The 20,390-nt window shown below is 46.0% G+C and overlaps 1 protein-coding gene across 1 annotated transcript in view; it reads left to right on the forward strand.

The window, feature by feature from the left end:
- LOC137306010 (hepatocyte nuclear factor 3-beta-like) overlaps positions 1-16,170 on the forward strand; it is a 74,107-nt gene extending 57,937 nt beyond the window's left edge. The window contains exon 2 of the mRNA XM_067975021.1: positions 11,260-16,170. Coding sequence (XP_067831122.1) covers positions 11,260-12,438 — 1,179 coding nt within the window. The 3' untranslated portion in view covers positions 12,439-16,170. The remainder of the gene's footprint in view (positions 1-11,259) is intronic.
- The last annotated feature ends 4,220 nt before the right edge of the window (positions 16,171-20,390 follow it).

Raw genomic sequence — 20,390 nt, forward strand, 5'->3', positions numbered from 1 at the left:
GGCGATATATTTCCAAGTCGGGATGGTGTGTGACTTGGAGGGGAACGTGCAGGTGGTGCTGTTCCCATGTCCCTGCTGCTCTTGTCCTTCTAGGTGGTAGAGGTCGCGGGTTTGGGAGGTGCTGTCGAAGAAGCCTTGGCGAGTTGCTGCAGTGCATCCTGTGGATGGTACACACTGCAGCAACTGTGCGCCGGTGGTGAAGGGAGTGAATGTTTAGGGTGGTGGATGGGGTGCCAATCAAGCGGACTGCTTTGTCCTGGATGGTGTCGAGCTTCTTGAGTGTTGTTGGAGCTGGACTCATCCAGGCAAGTGGAGAGTATTCCATCACACTCCTGACCTGTGCCTTGTAGATGGTGGAAAGGCTTTGTGGAGTCAGGAGGTGAGTCATTCGCCGCAGAATACCCAGCCTCTGACCTGCTCTCGTAGCCACAGTATTTATGTGGCTGGTCCAGTTCAGTTTCTGGTCAATGGTGACCCCCAGGATGTTGATGGTGGGGGGATTCGGCGATCGTAATGCCGTTGAATGTCAAGGGGAGGTGGTTAGACTGTCAAGGGGAGGTGTTATATCAGTGTGTCACTGTGCGTGTTTCTATCAGTGTGTCACTGTGTGTGTTTCTATCAGTGTGTCACTGTGTGTGTTTCTATCAGTGCGTCACTGTGTGTGTTTCTATCAGTGTGTCACTGTGTGTGTTTCTATCAGTGCGTCACTGTGTGTGTTTCTATCAGTGTGTCACTGTGTGTGTTTCTATCAGTGTGTCACTGTGTGTGTTTCTATCAGTGTGTCACTGTGCGTGTTTCTATCAGTGTGTCACTGTGTGTGTTTCTATCAGTGCGTCACTGTGTGTGTTTCTATCAGTGTGTCACTGGGCGTGTTTATATCAGTGTGTCACTGTGTGTGTTTCTATCAGTGCGTCACTGTGTGTGTTTCTATCAGTGTGTCACTGGGCGTGTTTATATCAGTGTGTCACTGTGTGTGTTTCTATCAGTGTGTCACTGTGTGTGTTTCTATCAGTGTTTCATTGTGTGTGTCTATATCAGTGTGTCACTGTGTATGTTTCTGCCAGTGTGTCACTGTGTGCTTATATCAGTGTGTCACTGTGTGTGTTTACATCAGTGTGTCACTGTGTGTCTTTATATCAGTGTGTCACTGTGTGTGTTTACATCAGTGTGACACTGTGTGTGTTTCTATCAGTGTTTCACTGTGTGTGTTTCTATCAGTGTGTTGCTGTGGTTGTTTGTACCAGTGTGTCGCTGTGTGTGTTTATGTCATCGTGTCACTGTGTGTTTTTCTATCAGTGTGTCACTGTGCTCGTTTATATCAGTGTGTCGCTGTATGTGTTTATATCAGTGTGTCGCAATGTGTATTTATGTCAGTGTGTCACTGTGTGTCTTTATATCAGTGTGTCACTGTTTGTGTTTCTATCAGTGTGTAACTGTGTGTGTTTATAACAGGGTGTCACTATGTGTCTTTATATCAGTGTGTCACTGTGTGTGTTTCTATCAGTTTGTCACTGTGTGTGTTTCTATCAGTGTGTCACTGTGCGTGTTTATATCAGTGTGTCACTGTGTTTGTTTATTTCAGTGTGTCACTGGGCGTGATTATATCAGTGTGTCACTGTGCGTATTTCTGACAGTCCGTCACTTTGCGTGTTTATATCAGTGTGTTAATGTGTGTTTTTCTGTCAGGTTGTCACTGTTTGTGTTTATATCAGTGTGTCTCTTTGTGTGTTTATATCAGTGTGTCGCTGTGTGTTTTTATACCAGTGTCTTGCTGTGTTTGTTAACATCAGTGTGTCACCATGTGTGTTCATATCAGTGTGTCACTGTGTGTGTTTCTGTCAGTGTGTCACTGTGCGTGTTTCTGCCAGTGTGTCACTGTGTGTGTTCATATCAGTGTGTCACTGTGTGTGTTTCTGTCAGTGTGTCTCTTTGTGTGTTTGTATCAGTGTGTCACTGTGTGTGTTTCTGTCAGTGTGTCACTGTGTGTCTTTATATCAGTGTGTCTCTGTGTGTTGATATCAGTGTGTCACTATGTGTCTTGATATCAGTGTGTCACTGTGCGTGTTTATATCAGTGTGTCACTGTGTGTCTTTATATCAGTGTGTCTCTGTGTGTTGATATCAGTGTGTCACTATGTGTCTTGATATCAATATGTCACTGTGCGTGTTTATATCAGTGTGTCTCTGTGTGTTGATATCAGTGTGTCACTATGTGTCTTGATATCAGTGTGTCACTGTGCGTGTTTATATCAGTGTGTCACTGTGTGTGTTTATATCAGTGTGTCGCTGTGTGTGTTTCTGTCAGTGTGTTACTGTGTTTTTCCATCAGTGTGTCAATGTGTGTGTTTATATCAGTGTGTCACTGTGTCTGTTTCTATCAGTGTGTCACTGTGTGTGTTTATATCAGTGTGTCACTGTGTGTGTTTATATCAGTGTGTCGCTGTGTGTGTTTATATCAGTGTGTCACTGTGTGTGTTTATATCAGTGTGTCACTGTGTGTGTTTATATCAGTGTGTCACTGTGTGTGTTTCTATCAGTGTGTCACTGTGTGTGTTTCTATCAGTGTGTCACTGTGTGTGTTTCTATCAGTGTGTCACTGTGCGTTTATTTCAGTGCGTCACAGTGCTTGTTTATATCAGTGTGTCTCTGTGTGTTTATATCAGTGTGTCACTGTGCGTGTTTATATCAGTGTGTCACTGTATGTGTTCATATCAGTGTGTCACTGTGCGTGTTTCTGTCAGAGTGTCACTGTGTGTGTTTCCATCAGTGTGTCACTTTGCTTGTTTACATCAGTGTGTTAGTGTGCGTGCTGACATCAGTGTGTCACTGTGTGTGTCTATATCAGTGTGTCACGGTGTATGTTTCTGCCAGTGTGTCACTGTGTGTTTATATCAGTGTGTCACTGTGTGTTTTTCTATCAGTGTGTCACTGTGTGTCTTTATATCAGTGTGTCACTGTGTGTGTTTATATCAGTGTGTCACTGTGTGTGTTTATATCAGTGTGTCACTGTGTGTGTTTCTATCAGTGTGTCGCTGTGTGTGTTTATATCAGTGTGTCTCTGTGTGTTTATGTCAGTTTGTCGCAGTGTGTGTTTATATCAGTGTGTCACTGTGTGTGTTTCTATCAGTGTGTCACTGTGTGTGTTTATATCATTGTGTCACTGTGCATTTATTTCAGTGCGTCACTGTGCGTGTTTATATCAGTGTGTCACTGTGTGCGTTTATATCAGTGTGTCACTGTGTGCGTTTATATCAGTGTGTCTCTGTGTGTTGATATCAGTGTGTCACTATGTGTCTTGATATCAATATGTCACTGTGCGTGTTTATATCAGTGTGTCTCTGTGTGTTGATATCAGTGTGTCACTATGTGTCTTGATATCAGTGTGTCACTGTGCGTGTTTATATCAGTGTGTCACTGTGTGTGTTTATATCAGTGTGTCGCTGTGTGTGTTTCTGTCAGTGTGTTACTGTGTTTTTCCATCAGTGTGTCAATGTGTGTGTTTATATCAGTGTGTCACTGTGTCTGTTTCTATCAGTGTGTCACTGTGTGTGTTTATATCAGTGTGTCACTGTGTGTGTTTATATCAGTGTGTCGCTGTGTGAGTTTATATCAGTGTGTCACTGTGTGTGTTTATATCAGTGTGTCACTGTGTGTGTTTATATCAGTGTGTCACTGTGTGTGTTTCTATCAGTGTGTCACTGTGTGTGTTTCTATCAGTGTGTCACTGTGTGTGTTTCTATCAGTGTGTCACTGTGCGTTTATTTCAGTGCGTCACAGTGCTTGTTTATATCAGTGTGTCTCTGTGTGTTTATATCAGTGTGTCACTGTGCGTGTTTATATCAGTGTGTCACTGTATGTGTTCATATCAGTGTGTCACTGTGCGTGTTTCTGTCAGAGTGTCACTGTGTGTGTTTCCATCAGTGTGTCACTTTGCTTGTTTACATCAGTGTGTTAGTGTGCGTGCTGACATCAGTGTGTCACTGTGTGTGTCTATATCAGTGTGTCACGGTGTATGTTTCTGCCAGTGTGTCACTGTGTGTTTATATCAGTGTGTCACTGTGTGTTTTTCTATCAGTGTGTCACTGTGTGTCTTTATATCAGTGTGTCACTGTGTGTGTTTATATCAGTGTGTCACTGTGTGTGTTTATATCAGTGTGTCACTGTGTGTGTTTCTATCAGTGTGTCGCTGTGTGTGTTTATATCAGTGTGTCTCTGTGTGTTTATGTCAGTTTGTCGCAGTGTGTGTTTATATCAGTGTGTCACTGTGTGTGTTTCTATCAGTGTGTCACTGTGTGTGTTTATATCATTGTGTCACTGTGCATTTATTTCAGTGCGTCACTGTGCGTGTTTATATCAGTGTGTCACTGTGTGCGTTTATATCAGTGTGTCACTGTGTGCGTTTATATCAGTGTGTCACTGTGTGCGTTTATATCAGTGTGTCTCTGTGCGTGTTTATATCAGTGTGTCACTGTGTGCGTTTATATCAGTGTGTCACTGTGCTTGTTTATATCAGTGTGTCTCTGTGTGTTTATATCAGTGTGTCACTGTGCGTGTTTATATCAGTGTGTCACTGTGTGCGTTTATATCAGTGTGTCACTGTGCTTGTTTATATCAGTGTGTCTCTGTGTGTTTATATCAGTTTGTCACAGTGTGTGTTTATATCAGTGTGTCACTGTGTGTGTTTCTATCAGTGTGTCACTGTGTGTGTTTATATCAATGTGTCACTGTGCGTGTTTATATCAGTGTGTCACTGTGTGTGTTTCTGTCAGTGTGTCACTGTGTGTGTTTCTATCAGTGTGTCACTGTGTGTTTATATCAGTGTGTCACTGTGTGTGTTTCTATCAGTGTGTCGCTGTGTGTGTTTACACCAGAGTCTTGCTGTGTGTGTTTATATCAGTGTGTCACTGTATGTGTTCATATCAGTGTGTCACTGTGTGTGTTTCCGTCAGTGTGTCACTTTGCTTGTTTACATCAGTGTGTTAGTGTGCGTGCTGACATCAGTGTGTCACTGTGTGTGTCTATATCAGTGTGTCACGGTGTATGTTTCTGCCAGTGTGTCACTGTGTGTTTATATCAGTGTGTCACTGTGTGTGTTTATATCAGTGTGTCACTGTGTGTGTTTCTATCAGTGCTTCACTGTGTGTGTTTCTATCAGTGTGTCACTGTGTGTTTTTCTATCAGTGTGTCACTGTGTGTCTTTATATCAGTGTGTCACTGTGTGTGTTTATATCAGTGCGTCACTGTGTGTGTTTCTATCAGTGTTTCACTGTGTGTGTTTCTGTCAGTGTGTTGCTGTGGTTGTTTGTACCAGTGTGTCGCTGTGTGTGTTTATGTCATCGTGTCACTGTGTGTTTTTCTATCAGTGTGTCACTGTGTGTGTTTATATCAGTGTGTCACTGTGCTTGTTTATATCAGTGTGTCTCTGTGTGTTTATATCAGTTTGTCACAGTGTGTGTTTATATCAGTGTGTCACTGTGTGTGTTTATATCAATGTGTCACTGTGCGTGTTTATATCAGTGTGTCACTGTGTGTGTTTCTGTCAGTGTGTCACTGTGTGTGTTTCTATCAGTGTGTCACTGTGTGTGTTTATATCAGTGTGTCACTGTGTGTGTTTATATCAGTGTGTCACTGTGTGTGTTTCTATCAGTGTGTCGCTGTTTGTGTTTACACCAGAGTCTTGCTGTGTGTGTTTATATCAGTGTGTCACTGTATGTGTTCATATCAGTGTGTCACTGTGCGTGTTTCTGTCAGTGTGTCACTGTGTGTGTTTCTATCAGTGTGTCACTTTGCTTGTTTACATCAGTGTGTTAGTGTGCGTGCTGACATCAGTGTGTCACTGTGTGTGTCTATATCAGTGTGTCACGGTGTATGTTTATATCAGTGTGTCACTGTGTTTGTTTATATCAGTGTGTCACTGTGTGTGTTTCTATCAGTGTTTCACTGTGTGTGTTTCTATCAGTGTGTCACTGTGTGTTTTTCTATCAGTGTGTCACTGTGTGTCTTTATATCAGTGTGTCACTGTGTGTGTTTATATCAGTGTGTCACTGTGTGTGTTTCTATCAGTGTTTCACTGTGTGTGTTTCTGTCAGTGTGTTGCTGTGGTTGTTTGTACCAGTGTGTCGCTGTGTGTGTTTATGTCATCGTGTCACTGTGTGTTTTTCTATCAGTGTGTCACTGTGTGTGTTTCTATCAGTGTGTCGCTGTATGTGTTTATACCAGTGTGTCACTGTGTGTCTTTATATCAGTGTGTCACTGTGTGTGTTTCTATCAGTGTGTCGCTGTGTGTCTTTATATCAGTGTGTCACTGTGCCTGTTTATATCAGTGTGTCACTGTGTTTCTTTATATCAGTGTGTCACTGTGTGTGTTTATATCAGTTTGTCACTGTGCGTTTCTATCAGTTTGTCACTGTGTGCGTTTCTATCAGTGTGTCACTGTGTGTGTTTATATCAGTGTGTCACTGTGTGCGTTTCTATCAGTGTGTCACTGTGTGTGTTTATATCAGTGTGTCACTGTGTGTGTTTATATCAGTGTGTCACTATGCGTATTTCTGACAGTCCGTCACTTTGCGTGTTCATATCAGTGTGTCACTGCGTGTTTTTCTGTCAGTGTGTCGCTGTGTGTGTTTACATCATTGTGCCTCTTTGTGTGTTTATATCACGTGTCTCCGTGTGTGTTTCTATCAGTGTGTCGCTGTGTATGTTTATATCAGTGTGTCACTGTGCTTGTTTATATCAGTGTGTCGCTGTGTGTTTTTATACCAGTGTCTTGCTGTGTTTGTTAATATCAGTGTGTCACTGTGTGTGTTCATATCAGTGTGTCACTGTGTGTGTTTCAGTCAGTGTGTCACTGTGTGTGTTCATATCAGTGTGTCACTGTGTGTGTTCATATCAGTGTGTCACTGTGCGTGTTTGTATAAGTGTGTCACTGTGTGTGTTTCTGCCAGTGTGTCACTGTGTGTGTTCATATCAGTGTGTCACTGTGTGTGTTCATATCAGTGTGTCACTGTGTGTGTTTCTGTCAGTGTGTCTCTTTGTGTGTTTGTATCAGTGTGTCACTGTGTGTGTTTCTGTCAGTGTGTCACTGTGTGTCTTTATATCAGTGTGTCACTGTGTGTCTTGATATCAGTATGTCACTGTGCGTGTTTATATCAGTGTGTTACTGTGTGTGTTTATATCAGTGTGTCACTGTGTGTGTTTCTGTCAGTGTGTCACTGTGTTTTTCCATCAGTGTGTCAATGTGTGTGTTTATATCAGTGTGTCACTGTGCGTGTTTATACCAGTATGTCACTGTGTGTGTTTATATCAGTGTGTCACTGTGTGTGTTTCTATCAGTGTGTCACTGTGTGCGTTTTTATCAGTGTGTCGCTGTGTGTGTTTATATCAGTGTGTCACTGTGCGTGTTTATATCAGTGTGTCACTGTGCGTGTTTATATCACTGTGTCACTGTGTGTGTTTCTATCAGTGTGTCACTGTGTGCGTTTTTATCAGTGTGTCACTGTGCTTGTTTATATCAGTGTGTCTCTGTGTGTTTATATCAGTGTGTCACTGTGTGTGTTTATATCATTGTGTCACTGTGTGTGTTTCTATCAGTGTGTCACAGTGTGTTTTTTTTGATTCGTTCATGGGGTGTGGGCGTCGCTGGCGAGGCTGGCATTTATTGCCCATCCCTAATTGCCCCTTGAGAAGGTGGTGGTGAGCCGCCTTCTTGAACCGCTGCAGTCCGTGTGGTGACGGTTCTCCCACAGTGCTGTTAGGAAGGGAGTTCCAGGATTTTGACCCAGTGACGATGAAGGAACGGCGATATATTTCCAAGTCGGGATGGTGTGTGACTTGGAGGGGAACGTGCAGGTGGTGTTGTTCCCATGTGCCTGCTGCCCTTGTCCTTCTAGGTGGTAGAGGTCGCGGGTTTGGGAGGTGCTGTCGAAGAAGCCTTGGCGAGTTGCTGCAGTGCATCCTGTGGATGGTACACACTGCAGCAACTGTGCGCCGGTGGTGAAGGGAGTGAATGTTTAGGGTGGTGGATGGGGTGCCAATCAAGCGGACTGCTTTGTCCTGGATGGTGTCGAGCTTCTTGAGTGTTGTTGGAGCTGGACTCATCCAAGCAAGTGGAGAGTATTCCATCACACTCCTGACTTGTGCCTTGTAGATGGTGGAAAGGCTTTGTGGAGTCAGGAGGTGAGTCATTCGCCGCAGAATACCCAGCCTCTGACCTGCTCTCGTAGCCACAGTATTTATGTGGCTGGTCCAGTTCAGTTTCTGGTCAATGGTGACCCCCAGGATGTTGATATTGGGGGATTCGGCGATGGTAATGCCGTTGAATGTCAAGGGGAGGTGGTTAGACTGTCAAGGGGAGGTGTTATATCAGTGTGTCACTGTGTGTTTTTCTATCAGTGTGTCACTGTGTGTGTTTCTATCAGGGTGTCACTGTGTGTGTTTATATCAATGTGTCACTGTGTTTGTTTATATCAGTGTGTCACTGTGTTTGTTTCTATCAGTGTGTCAGTGTGTGTGTTTCTATCAGTGTGTCACTGTGCTTGTTTATATCAGTGTGTCACTGTGTTTGTTTCTATCAGTGTGTCAGTGTGTGTGTTTCTATCAGTGTGTCACTGTGCTTGTTTATATCAGTGTGCCACTGTGTGTGTTTATATCAGTGTGTCACTGTGTGTGTTTATATCAGTGTTTCATGTTTGTTTCCATCAGTGTGTCGCTGTGTGTGTTTCTATCAGTGTGCCACTGTGTGTGCTTATATCAGTGTGTCACTGTGTGTGTTTCGATCAGTGTGTCACTGCTTGTTTCTATCAGTGTGCCACTGTGTGTGTTTATATCAGTGTGTCACTGTGTGTGTTTATATCAGTGTGTCACTGTGCGTGTTTATATCAGTGTGTCACTGTGTGTGTTTATATCAGAGTGTCACTGTGTGTGTTTATATCAGTGTGTCACTGTGTGTGTTTATATCAGAGTGTCACTGTGCGTGTTTATATCAGTGTGTCACTGTGCGTGTTTATATCAGAGTGTCACTGTGCGTGTTTATATCAGTGTGTCACTGTGTGTGTTTATATCAGTGTGTCACTGTGCGTGTTTATATCAGTGTGTCACTGTGCGTGTTTATATCAGAGTGTCACTGTGCCTGTTTCTATCAGTGTGTCACTGTGCGTGTTTCTATCAGTGTGTCACTGTGCGTGTTTCTATCAGTGTGTCACTGTGCGTGTTTCTATCAGTGTGTCACTGTGCGTGTTTCTATCAGTGTGTCACTGTGCGTGTTTATATCAGTGTGTCACTGTGCGTGTTTATATCAGTGTGTCACTGTGCGTGTTTATATCAGTGTGTCACTGTGCGTGTTTCTATCAGTGTGTCACTGTGCGTGTATACATGACTGCGTTCGTGTTTAAATTGGTGTGGCATTGTCTCTGTTTGTATTGGTGTGATGTTGTGATGATAGCTTGAGCTGCAGTGTGGCGGGCAGACTCCAGGCAGGTACTGTTGGTGCCAGGATACAATCAAACTCTTCAGTGTGTCACTGTGCGTGTTTATATCAGTGTGTCACTGTGCGTGTTTATATCAGTGTGTCACTGTGCGTGTTTATATCAGTGTGTCACTGTGCGTGTTTATATCAGTGTGTCACTGTGCGTGTTTATATAAGTGTGTCACTGTGCGTGTTTAAATCAGTGTGTCACTGTGCGTGTTTATATAAGTGTGTCACTGTGCGTGTTTAAATCAGTGTGTCACTGTGTGTGTTTCTATCAGTGTGTCACTGTGTGTGTTTATATAAGTGTGTCACTGTGCGTGTTTATATAAGTGTGTCACTGTGCGTGTTTATATAAGTGTGTCACTGTGCGTGTTTAAATCAGTGTGTCACTGTGCGTGTTTATATAAGTGTGTCACTGTGCGTGTTTAAATCAGTGTGTCACTGTGTGTGTTTCTATCAGTGTGTCACTGTGTGTGTTTATATAAGTGAGTCACTGTGCGTGTTTCTATCAGTGTGTCACTGTGCGTGTTTCTATCAGTGTGTCACTGTGCGTGTTTCTATCAGTGTGTCACTGTGCGTGTTTCTATCAGTGTGTCACTGTGCGTGTATCCATCACTGCGTTCGTGTTTAAATTGGTGTGGCAGTGTCTCTGTTTGTATTGGTGTGATGTTGTGATGATAGCTTGAGCTGCAGTGTGGCGGGCAGACTCCAGGCAGGTATTGTTGGTGCCAGGATACAATAGAAAGTCAAAGAATTATTGTATGTGGATTTGTATCTTCCTTTCTATGGGAACAGAGTTGTTGCTGTCACTAAGGATTAACAAATCTCAAAGGGAATTTGGTTTCCCCTTTGTTGTGGTACCTGAATCTGTGCAGGATATCAGGTGAGGTGAGCTGTGCTTTAAATGGCCCAATCAAGTCAATGGAAAACTTTGTTACTTTAAATAGGATATGTGCAGCACCAGCGCATGTAATATTCACTGCAGCACACGTGTGCGTCTTTAAACATATATACAGTACATGTATGTAATTATCACTCAACATGCATGCATCTATCAACATATATGTAGCATCAACACATATAATACTGACTATCCATCAACATACACATAGCACTCGCACACGTAATGAATGTTTATCCTTCAACACGTGTGCATGACTGATGCATGTAACATACTGCAACATGCAGCTGTCTATCTGATTACATCTGCAGTATTAACCCGTGACATACACTATAACCCTCTCATGTGAGCCGTGGCTCAGTGGGTCGCACTCTCGCCTTTGAGTCAGAAGGTCATGCGTTCAAGTCCCACTCCAGAGACTTGAGTGCACAATCCAGGCTGACACTGCCAGTGCAGTACTGAGGGAGTGCTGCACTGTCAGAAGTGCCGTCTTTCAGATGAGATGTTGAACTGAAGCCTCGGGTGAACATAAAAGATCCCATGGTACTATCTTGAAGAAGAGCAGGGGAGTTCTCCCCGGTGTCCTGGCCAACATTTATCCCTCAATCAACATCACTAAAACAGGTTATCTGATCATTCTCACATTGCTGTTGGTGGGATCTTGCTGTGCGCAAATTGGCTGCCACGTTTCCTACATTACAACAGTGACTACACTTCAAAAATGATTCATTGGCTGTAAAAAGCTTTGGGACGTCCTGAGGTTGTGAAAGTAGAGCTGTAGAAATACATGAAATTTTACTCTTGTAAATATTGTCACACTGAGCCTGCCGAGTATATTATTTCTTGCTTATGTTTATCTTATCTTTACATGGAATTTCTGTATCTTCCCAAAGATGTATCCAGCGGTGAGCAGCATGAATCCCAGTCTGGGGACCATGAACACGATCAACAGTTACATGACCATGAATTCCATGGGCTCTGTTGGGAATCTGTCGCCTGCCTCTCTCAACATGTCCTACACCAACCTCAGCGCCCCCCTCTCAGCCCTGCCAGGCACTGTCAGCCCGCTAACCAACGGAGTCTCGTCGATGCAAACCTCCATCAGCCCCTGCGTTGGCCCGACTGGAGGTCAGACGGCCCCCATCAACTCCCTGTCTCCGTATCAGACCATGAACCAGTCGCTGGGGCCGCTGGCTTATTCGCCGACGTTGAACAGGGCCAAAGACTCAAAGCAGTACCGGCGCAATTTCAGTCATGCCAAGCCCCCCTACTCCTACATCTCCCTCATCACCATGGCGATCCAACAGGCCCCCAGTAAGATGTTGACTCTGAATGAGATTTACCAATGGATCATGGACCTCTTTCCTTACTATCGGGAGAACCAACAGCGCTGGCAGAATTCCATCCGCCACTCCCTCTCGTTTAACGACTGCTTTGTGAAGGTGCCTCGGTCACCGGATAAACCCGGGAAAGGCTCATACTGGGCCCTGCACCCAGACTCGGGCAACATGTTTGAGAACGGCTGCTACCTGCGACGCCAGAAACGTTTCAAGTGCCAGAAGGAGAAGCTGTCGTCTCGGCCGGTCCTGGAGCCAGGCGCCAAGGGATTGGAGAGCGGCGCAGACGGGAAGATCTCCAGCCCCAGCTCCGAGGATGCTGAGTCCAGCCAGTCCGACACCTCGCCGGGGTCTGAAGAGCCGAGGACCCTGACGGAGATCGGGTGCCGTAGACTGGACGACAACTCTTCGGCTTCTGGAGTATCGCCGGCCCCCTTGCACCAAACGATGGTCCATCACCTTCTCCCACCTTCTGTTCAGCATCTGCCCGACCTCCAAAACGAGCTGAAGATGGATCCTCACTACAGCTTCAACCATCCTTTCTCAATCACTAATCTGATGTCTTCGGAACAGTCCCATAAGGTGGATCTGAAACTCTATGATCAGCCTCTTCACTACAACAACACGTACAACTCATTGCTGGGAAAGGGAGGATTCGAAGCGCCAGGAGCCATGAATGACTCCAGCTCCTATTATCAGGTGATGTACAACAGGTCTGTTCTCAACACCTCGTAATGGCAACAGCCCCCAGATCACAAACCCGCAGACAAGAGCTCGGGACAAGAGGTGCGAAGCATTCTGGCCTCCAGCAGATTCTCGGCAGCCTCTTTCTGTTTGTGTTCAGCCCGGTCTCACTGACCCATTCCTTCATTCAGACTCTTTCACCCCAATTGGTGATGCTTTTTTTAAATTGTTTTGTTTACAACTTTTTTTTTAAAAGAGACAGGATCCCAAAGACTGGATCCCCGATAGAGCATCTGTGAGACAGCATCTATCAGACAGGCACCCTGACGCAGGATCTCCTGAGACAGGCTCCCCTGAGATAGGATCCCTGAGATAGGAGCCTTAAGTATATTGGAGACTCAGACAGGATCTCCTGAGATAGGATCCCTGAGACAGGATCCCTGAGATAGGAGCTTAAGTATATTGGAGACTCAGACAGGATCTCCTGAGACAGGATCCCTGAGATAGGAGCCTTAAGTATATTGGAGACTCAGACAGGATCTCCTGAGACAGGATCCTGAGACAGGATCCCTGAGATAGGAGCTTAAGTATATTGGAGACTCAGACAGGATCTCCTGAGACAGGATCCCTGAGATAGGAGCCTTAAGTATATTGGAGACTCAGACAGGATCTCCTGAGACAGGATCCTGAGACAGGATCCCTGAGATAGGAGCTTAAGTATATTGGAGACTCAGACAGGATCTCCTGAGACAGGATCCCTGAGATAGGAGCCTTAAGTATATTGGAGACTCAGACAGGATCTCCTGAGACAGGATCCTGAGACAGGATCCCTGAGATAGGAGCTTAAGTATATTGGAGACTCAGACAGGATCTCCTGAGACAGGATCCCTGAGATAGGAGCCTTAAGTATATTGGAGACTCAGACAGGATCTCCTGAGATAGGATCCCTGAGACAGGATCCCTGAGATAGGAGCTTAAGTATATTGGAGACTCAGACAGGATCTCCTGAGATAGGATCCCTGAGACAGGATCCCTGAGATAGGAGCCTTAAGTATATTGGAGACTCAGACAGGATCTCCTGAGATAGGATCCCTGAGACAGGATCCCTGAGATAGGAGCCTTAAGTATATTGGAGACTCAGACAGGATCTCCTGAGATAGGATCCCTGAGACAGGATCCCTGAGATAGGAGCCTTAAGTATATTGGAGACTCAGACAGGATCTCCTGAGACAGGATTCCCACCACAGGATCCCGTTTATTGACTGATGTAGGTCGGATTTCAAACTCGGGGGAGAAAACCCCCACAGTTAAACGTTTATAACTGATCTCCGCAGCGAAAGCTGGGTTAGGCACAACTCATAGACACTCTCGGATTAAGTGAATTGAGTTAGGAACAGACTGGAATCTGCCAGTGACTGTTCTATACACCCCCCTCCCCCCTCCTGGGCCAGTCCCACTGGGTGAGAGCTGACCATGATTTAATCTTAGAGATTGGCATTTTGCCAACAGGAAATTGGACACACTATGCAATTCGGGAAGGATTAAGGGGGTGCAGAGCTGAAGGAACGGAGACCCTTTCTGGCAGGGGGTGGGAAAGACTTCCTCTGGGGCCAGGGGCTATGCTGGGGGTTAATGGGCCCATCCAGGCTGGAGCAGCATGCCTATTTGAACTGTTTATGGAGGGTGGGCGTAGGGGGGAATAATTGGTGAGAGCACTGAAGTGTACCGTTTCGGCTCCAGGCTACGTCTCTCCTGCTCTTCCAGCTATTGAGGGCATCTTTCAATCATTTCAAGAAGATGTGGAGACCACCCCTTAAACAGAGGTCAGTCTGTTCCCTGCAATAGTTTGGGGGGGGAAATGGTCACCTAGGCCCAGTGCCTCCTTACAGAGTGTGCTTTCTTACAGCAGGGCCTGCATGTCTATTTTCTGGTAAATCACATTCAGCCAGGTTTTTTAAACCCTGGTTGTGGGAATATTTTATTAATTAGGATCCTGCTATTGGCCTCCGAAACCTTGGGATAGGAAGGGGATAATTCAGCCAGGGCCCCAACTCCTGATGGTGCATATTTGTGAACATCAAGCAAGGACTGGTTTGGGGCCAACTATAATGTTTCCACCATTGCATGTGACTCAATAGCTCATCAACATGTGACGGCTGTGATACCCAGAATCACACGAACTGTGTCCCATCAACAGCCGGTATCCCAGCAACAGTCAGCATCCCTGGAACGGTATCTCAGCAACAGTCAGCATCCCTGGAACTATATCCCAGCCTCCCTGGAACTGTGTCCCAGCAACAGTCAGCATCCCTGGAACGGTATCTCAGCAACAGTCAGCATCCCTGGAACTGTATCCCAGTCTCCCTGGAACTGTGTCCTAGCAACAGCCAGCATCCTTGGAACTGTATCCCAGCCTCCCTGGAACCGTGTCCCAGCAACAGTCAGCTCCCTGGAACTGTGTCCCAGCAACAGTCAGCCTCCCTGGAATCGTATCCCAACCATGAGATAACGTCTTCAGGAGTGGAGGAGATAAAGCCTGGGGAGAAACCTCATCACATTCATTGCAGTTTAAACAGACCTGCAAAGCGTAGCATCTCCCTTTTGAGTTGTCGCAGTTTGTGGTGTGAAGCTTGTGATGGACGAATTTCCATTTCTTTTAGTAGTTGGTTTATGAGGTGAATGTGGATAGAATCTCTCAAATGTGTACAACAGGTTGGATTTATTTTTTATTAAGCATATTGTAAATCTTAAACCGCCTTTACTGAATGCAGCTGGGTCACTGAGATTGATTTCTGTATTTAAGACGAGTGTTAGCAATGATTTTCCTCAGTAGTATCTTTAATGTATCTTAGCGTAGTTGGTACAATGTTTTATTTAATTAGATGTTGAGAGGGAGGGAGGCAGATCACTATGAAAACCTGATCAGTATCACAGCACCCTCACTGCAACCAGGCTCAGTATCGGCACTGTAACTGGGCCCGTGGACCGCAGGCCCTGTAACTGGGCCCGTGGACCGCAGGCCCTGCAACTGGGCCCGTGGACCGCAGGCACTGTAACTGGGCCCGTGGACCGCAGGCCCTGCAACTGGGCCCGGGAACCGCAGGCCCTGCATCTGGGCCCGGGAACCGCAGGCCCTGCATCTGGGCCCGGGAACCGCAGGCCCTGCAACTGGGCCCGGGAACCGCAGGCCCTGCATCTGGGCCCGGGAACCGCAGGCCCTGCAACTGGGCCCGGGAACCGCAGGCCCTGCATCTGGGCCCGGGAACCGCAGGCCCTGCAACTGGGCCCGGGAACCGCAGGCCCTGCATCTGGGCCCGGGAACCGCAGGCCCTGCATCTGGGCCCGGGAACCGCAGGCCCTGCAACGGGGCCCGGGAACCACAGGCACTGTAACGGGGCCCTGTAACCGCAGGCCCTGTAACCAGTGCAGTAAGCAGGCGGCCATTGCCAGTTCAGATTGTAATGTGGTGCGGCAGGTACTGGTTTAGATCCGGTGTTCACCTGTAAAGGTCGCGTGTGGGCTCCACAGAGAGCCCCAGCCTGTGCTCACACGGGTTGTGATGGGTTTGGTCAGTGGGGTTGACCAGATGAAGTGAAAGTTTGCTTCGTTCCCCGGTGTGTTTTGTGCTTCCCACTGGTGCACTTTCAAGTAAGTGAGGCTGCAAAAGAGCATCGGCACACTGGGCGAGAGACTGGTCTCAATCAGACCTCACAAGTGATGCATCCGATTCCAAGTTAAATTTGTGATGGGAATTGTATTAAGAAATAAATGGAATTATTTTCAGTAGTGATTGTCTTGTTTGCTTGTTTTCTTTTCACTTGTCCCTTCCTGTCCCACATCTCAATAAGAAGTGGCTTTCAGCCACAAAATTGTGAATCCTTAACACATTGTACAGTCAGACGGTCAGACGGAGAGACAGTGAGACAGTCGGATAGAGCAACAGTGAGCCAGTCGGATAGAGAGACAGTCAGATAGAGAGACAGTCGGATAGAGAGACAGTCGGATAGAGAGACAGTGAGACAGTCGGATAGAGAGACAGTGAGACAGTCGGATAGAGCAACAGTGAGCCAGTCGGATAGAGAGACAGTCAGATAGAGAGACAGTCGGATAGAGAGACAGTCGGATAGAGAGACAGTGAGACAGTCGGATAGAGAGACAGTGAGACAGTCGGATAGAGAGACAGTCGGATAGAGAGACAGAGAGACAGTCGGATAGAGAGACAGTCGGATGGAGAGACAGTGAGACAGTCAGATGGAGAATCAGTGAGACAGTCGGATAGAGAGACAGTCGAATAGTGAGACAGTCGAATAGAGAGACAGTGAGACAGTCAAATAGAGAGACAGTGAGACAGTCGAATAGAGAGACAGTGAGACAGTCGAATAGAGAGACAGTGAGACAGTCGGATAGAGAGACAGTCGGATGGAGAAACAGTGAGACAGTCGGATGGAGAGACAATGAGACAGAGAACTAGAGACACAGTTGGCCAGAGAGATTACTTAAGCCTCATTTGCTCAGTATTGCAGGCTTGGTGCTATTTTTTTTGATTGATTGAAATATGATCTGCTTGTTGATCAGATCCGCACGTTAATAATTAAACCGTTTCCAGGATATTGGACACATATCACAGTGAATATGCAAAAGTTAAATGTCAGGATCATTCTCAGTGAGTCAACCAAAAAGAGACGTCCATTGTTCCATCGACTGTGGCCCTTGTAAAACCTGCGTTTACGTCACCTCTCGGATATGCCCTGTGACCTTCCCCACCCGTTCTCTCTGCTTCACCACCTGTGTCCCGTTCTCAATTTAAGCGGGTGGGGTAGGCGCTGTCAGCTTCACTGGCGATCCGTCACTGATGCTTCCTGTCGCCCTCACCTTCTGCCCTACCTTTTTCAGCTGTGCGTTTTCCCTGTACTTTGATCATAGGATCAGCACAGAGAGAGGCCATTCGGCCCATTGTCCCTGTGCCGGGCTCTTTGAAAGAGCTACCTAATTAGCCCCACTCCCCTGCTCTTTCCCCGTAGCCCTGCAAATTTTTCCTTTTCAAGTTTTTATGCAATTCCTTTTTTAAAAGTTACTGTTGAATCTGCTTCCACCGCCCTTTCAGGCAGCGCATTCCAGATCATCACAACTCAGGAAAAGAAATCTCCTCATCTCCCCTCTGGCTCTTTTGCCAATTATCTTAAATCTGTGTCTTCTGGTTACCGACCCTCCTGCCAGTGAAAACAGTTTCTCCTTATTTACTCTATCAAAACCCCTCATAATTTTGAACGCCGCTATCAAATCTCCCCTTAACCTTCTCTGCTCTAAGGAGAACAACCCCAGCTTCTCCAGTCTCTCCGCATAACTGAAGTCCCTGGAACCATTCTAGTAAACCTCCTCTGCACCCTCTCTAAGGCCTTGACATCCTTCCTAAAGTGCGGGACGCAGAATTGGACACAATACTCCAGCTGAGGCCTAACCAGTCATTTATAAAGGTTTAACATAACTTCTTTGCTTTTGTACTCTCTGCCTCTATAACTGAACTCCCTTATCCCTGATCTGGGCCTTCACAGGGGTTTCTCAATTAAATTTTTTTTAAAACTGGTTAACTTTGATGTGTTCGACACTCTGCTCTGCCTCAGGAATGGGGCAGCAGACAGATAAGGTCATAAGTATTGCAGTTAAGCAATGCTGACCCTCCCTTCAGACTCTCCTGAACTCGCAGTGAAGTAATGCAACTACAGCCTCCCAAAGAGAAACCTTTTAAAGGTGTCGTTTTATCTTCAACAAATGAACATTGGCAAAGAAACTGATCGGTGAGCTGAGTCTTTGGCTTGTGTCTCCTTCAAAACACCTCAGTCGGTGTTTCAGAGACGGCCCAGGTTCCTGTGCTGGTTGAGTTGAACCTAAAGCTTGCATTGAAACACTAACCCAGAGAAAATCTCCAACTTCATACTGGCCCGAGACCCAAAAATATATTGCACAAGGAGAAAATGGGATGGGGTGAGGGGGATGGGGTTGTCGGGGGGGGAGGGGAAGAATTCTTTTCTCACTATGTGTAGCAAAATGCCAAACGCGTTTACATAATGCGCACGGGAAAATTAAGATAAGAAATTCTTGATATTTATTCCTTCTATCTGCATTCCGGCCTCCTCACCAAGTCCCCGCACAGCAGTAAGGAGACTGTGATAAGCCAGGAAGCTCTAGGCCACAGGCAGCTCATTTCAATTGCTGGCAATCTCCTAGAGTCTATAATTCATCTATTCATTGTGTTCTGCCCCCAGGGCAGGTTCCTAACTCAAGTCCCAAACATGAGATTCGTCAGCCACCTCACTAGGGAAGAGTAGCTGAGGTGGATTTCCAGTTGCCTTGCTCATGGTTTGTATCTTCGGAGTGCCTTTCCCTAGGAGGGCTGCAATCAAGGCTTCCCTTTACGGTGGGGGAGGGCCATCCACACCCATCGGACTCACGTCATCCCCCACCTTGGACGCCAACCCAGGATTCAGAGCCAACACTGGTCTCTGCTCGGCAGGGCTGTCTGGAGTGGGGCTCGAACCCCACCCTTCTGACTCAGCGTTGAGAATGCTACCACTGAGCCAAAGGCTCATTCCAGGAGTCTATAATTATGGGATTAAATTACAAAGGCACTTGAAGAAACATGAGCTTCAGGGCCTTTAAGCACAGATTTCTAATCGGCACCCACTTGACCAGTTTTATAGACTTTGAAGAAGTAACAAAGGGGAGAGGAAGGAAATGCAATGGATGCGGTTTATATGGATTTTCACCAAGTATTTGATAAGGCTCCACAAAGATAATGGCGCATTCAATCAAGAGGAAGGCGGCCAATGCCGCAAGTGTCAACCTTGGCTCAGTGGTAACACACACTTCTGAGTGAGAAGGTCATGGGTTCAAGTCCCACTCCAGCGACTTAATCACAAGTTAATTGCACATGAGGAAGACCATTGAGCCCATCTTAGCCCATCTGTCCAGAAGCGTCCTATAAAAACTCAAAAGGAAGGAGGTAATGTTCAATTTGTACAAAACGTTAGGCCGGTGTTGGAGTATTGGGTATAGATTTGGGCATCACGTTGTAGGAAGACTATAAAAGCAATGGAAAAGCTGCAGTGGACTCACTGGAATTAGTTTTTTTGCTATTCATTATGGGAATGTGAACCTTTATGAAACACTGGTTCGGCCACAACTGGAGTATTGTGTCCAGTTGTGGGCACTGCACTTCAGGAAAGATGTGAAGGCCTTAGAGAGGGTGCAGAAGAGATTTACTAGACTGATTCCAGGGATGAGGGACTTTAGTTACGTGGATAGACTGGAGAAGCTGGGGTTGATCTCCTTGGAACAGAGACGGTTACGAGGAGATTTGATAGAGGTATTCAAAATCATGAAGGGTCTAGACAGAGTAGATAGAGAGAAACTGTACAGACTGGATGCAGGGAGGATTTTTTCCCTGGCTGGGGGGGTCCAGAACGAGGGGGGTCACAGTCTCAGGATACAGGGTAGGACATTTAAGACCTGAGATAAGCAGAAATTTCTTCACTCAGAGGGTGGTGAACCTCTGGAATTCTCTACCACAGAAGGCTGTGGAGGCCAAGTCACTGAATATATTTAAGAAGGAGATAGATAGATTTCTAGACACAAAAGGCATCAAGGAGTATGGGGAGAGAGCGGGAATATGGTATTGAGATAGAGGATCAGCCATGATCATATTGAATGGCGGAGCAGGCTCGAAGGGCCGAATGGCCTACTCCTGCTCCTATTTTCTATGTTTCTATGTTCCCATTGGCAGAAGGGTCAAGAACCAGAGGACATAGATTTATGGTGATTGGCAAAAGAACCAAAGGCGACATGAGCAAAAAAATTTTCACACAGCGAGTGGTTAGGATCTGGAATGCACTGCCCGAGGGGGTGGTGGAGGCAGATTCAATCATGGCCTTCAAAGGGGAACTGGATAAGTACTTGAAAGGAAAAAATTTGCAGGGCTACAGGGGGAAGGGCGGGGGAGTGGGACT

Source organism: Heptranchias perlo, chromosome 41 (assembly GCF_035084215.1).
Source record: "Heptranchias perlo isolate sHepPer1 chromosome 41, sHepPer1.hap1, whole genome shotgun sequence".
Taxonomy (NCBI): Eukaryota; Metazoa; Chordata; class Chondrichthyes; order Hexanchiformes; family Hexanchidae; genus Heptranchias; species Heptranchias perlo.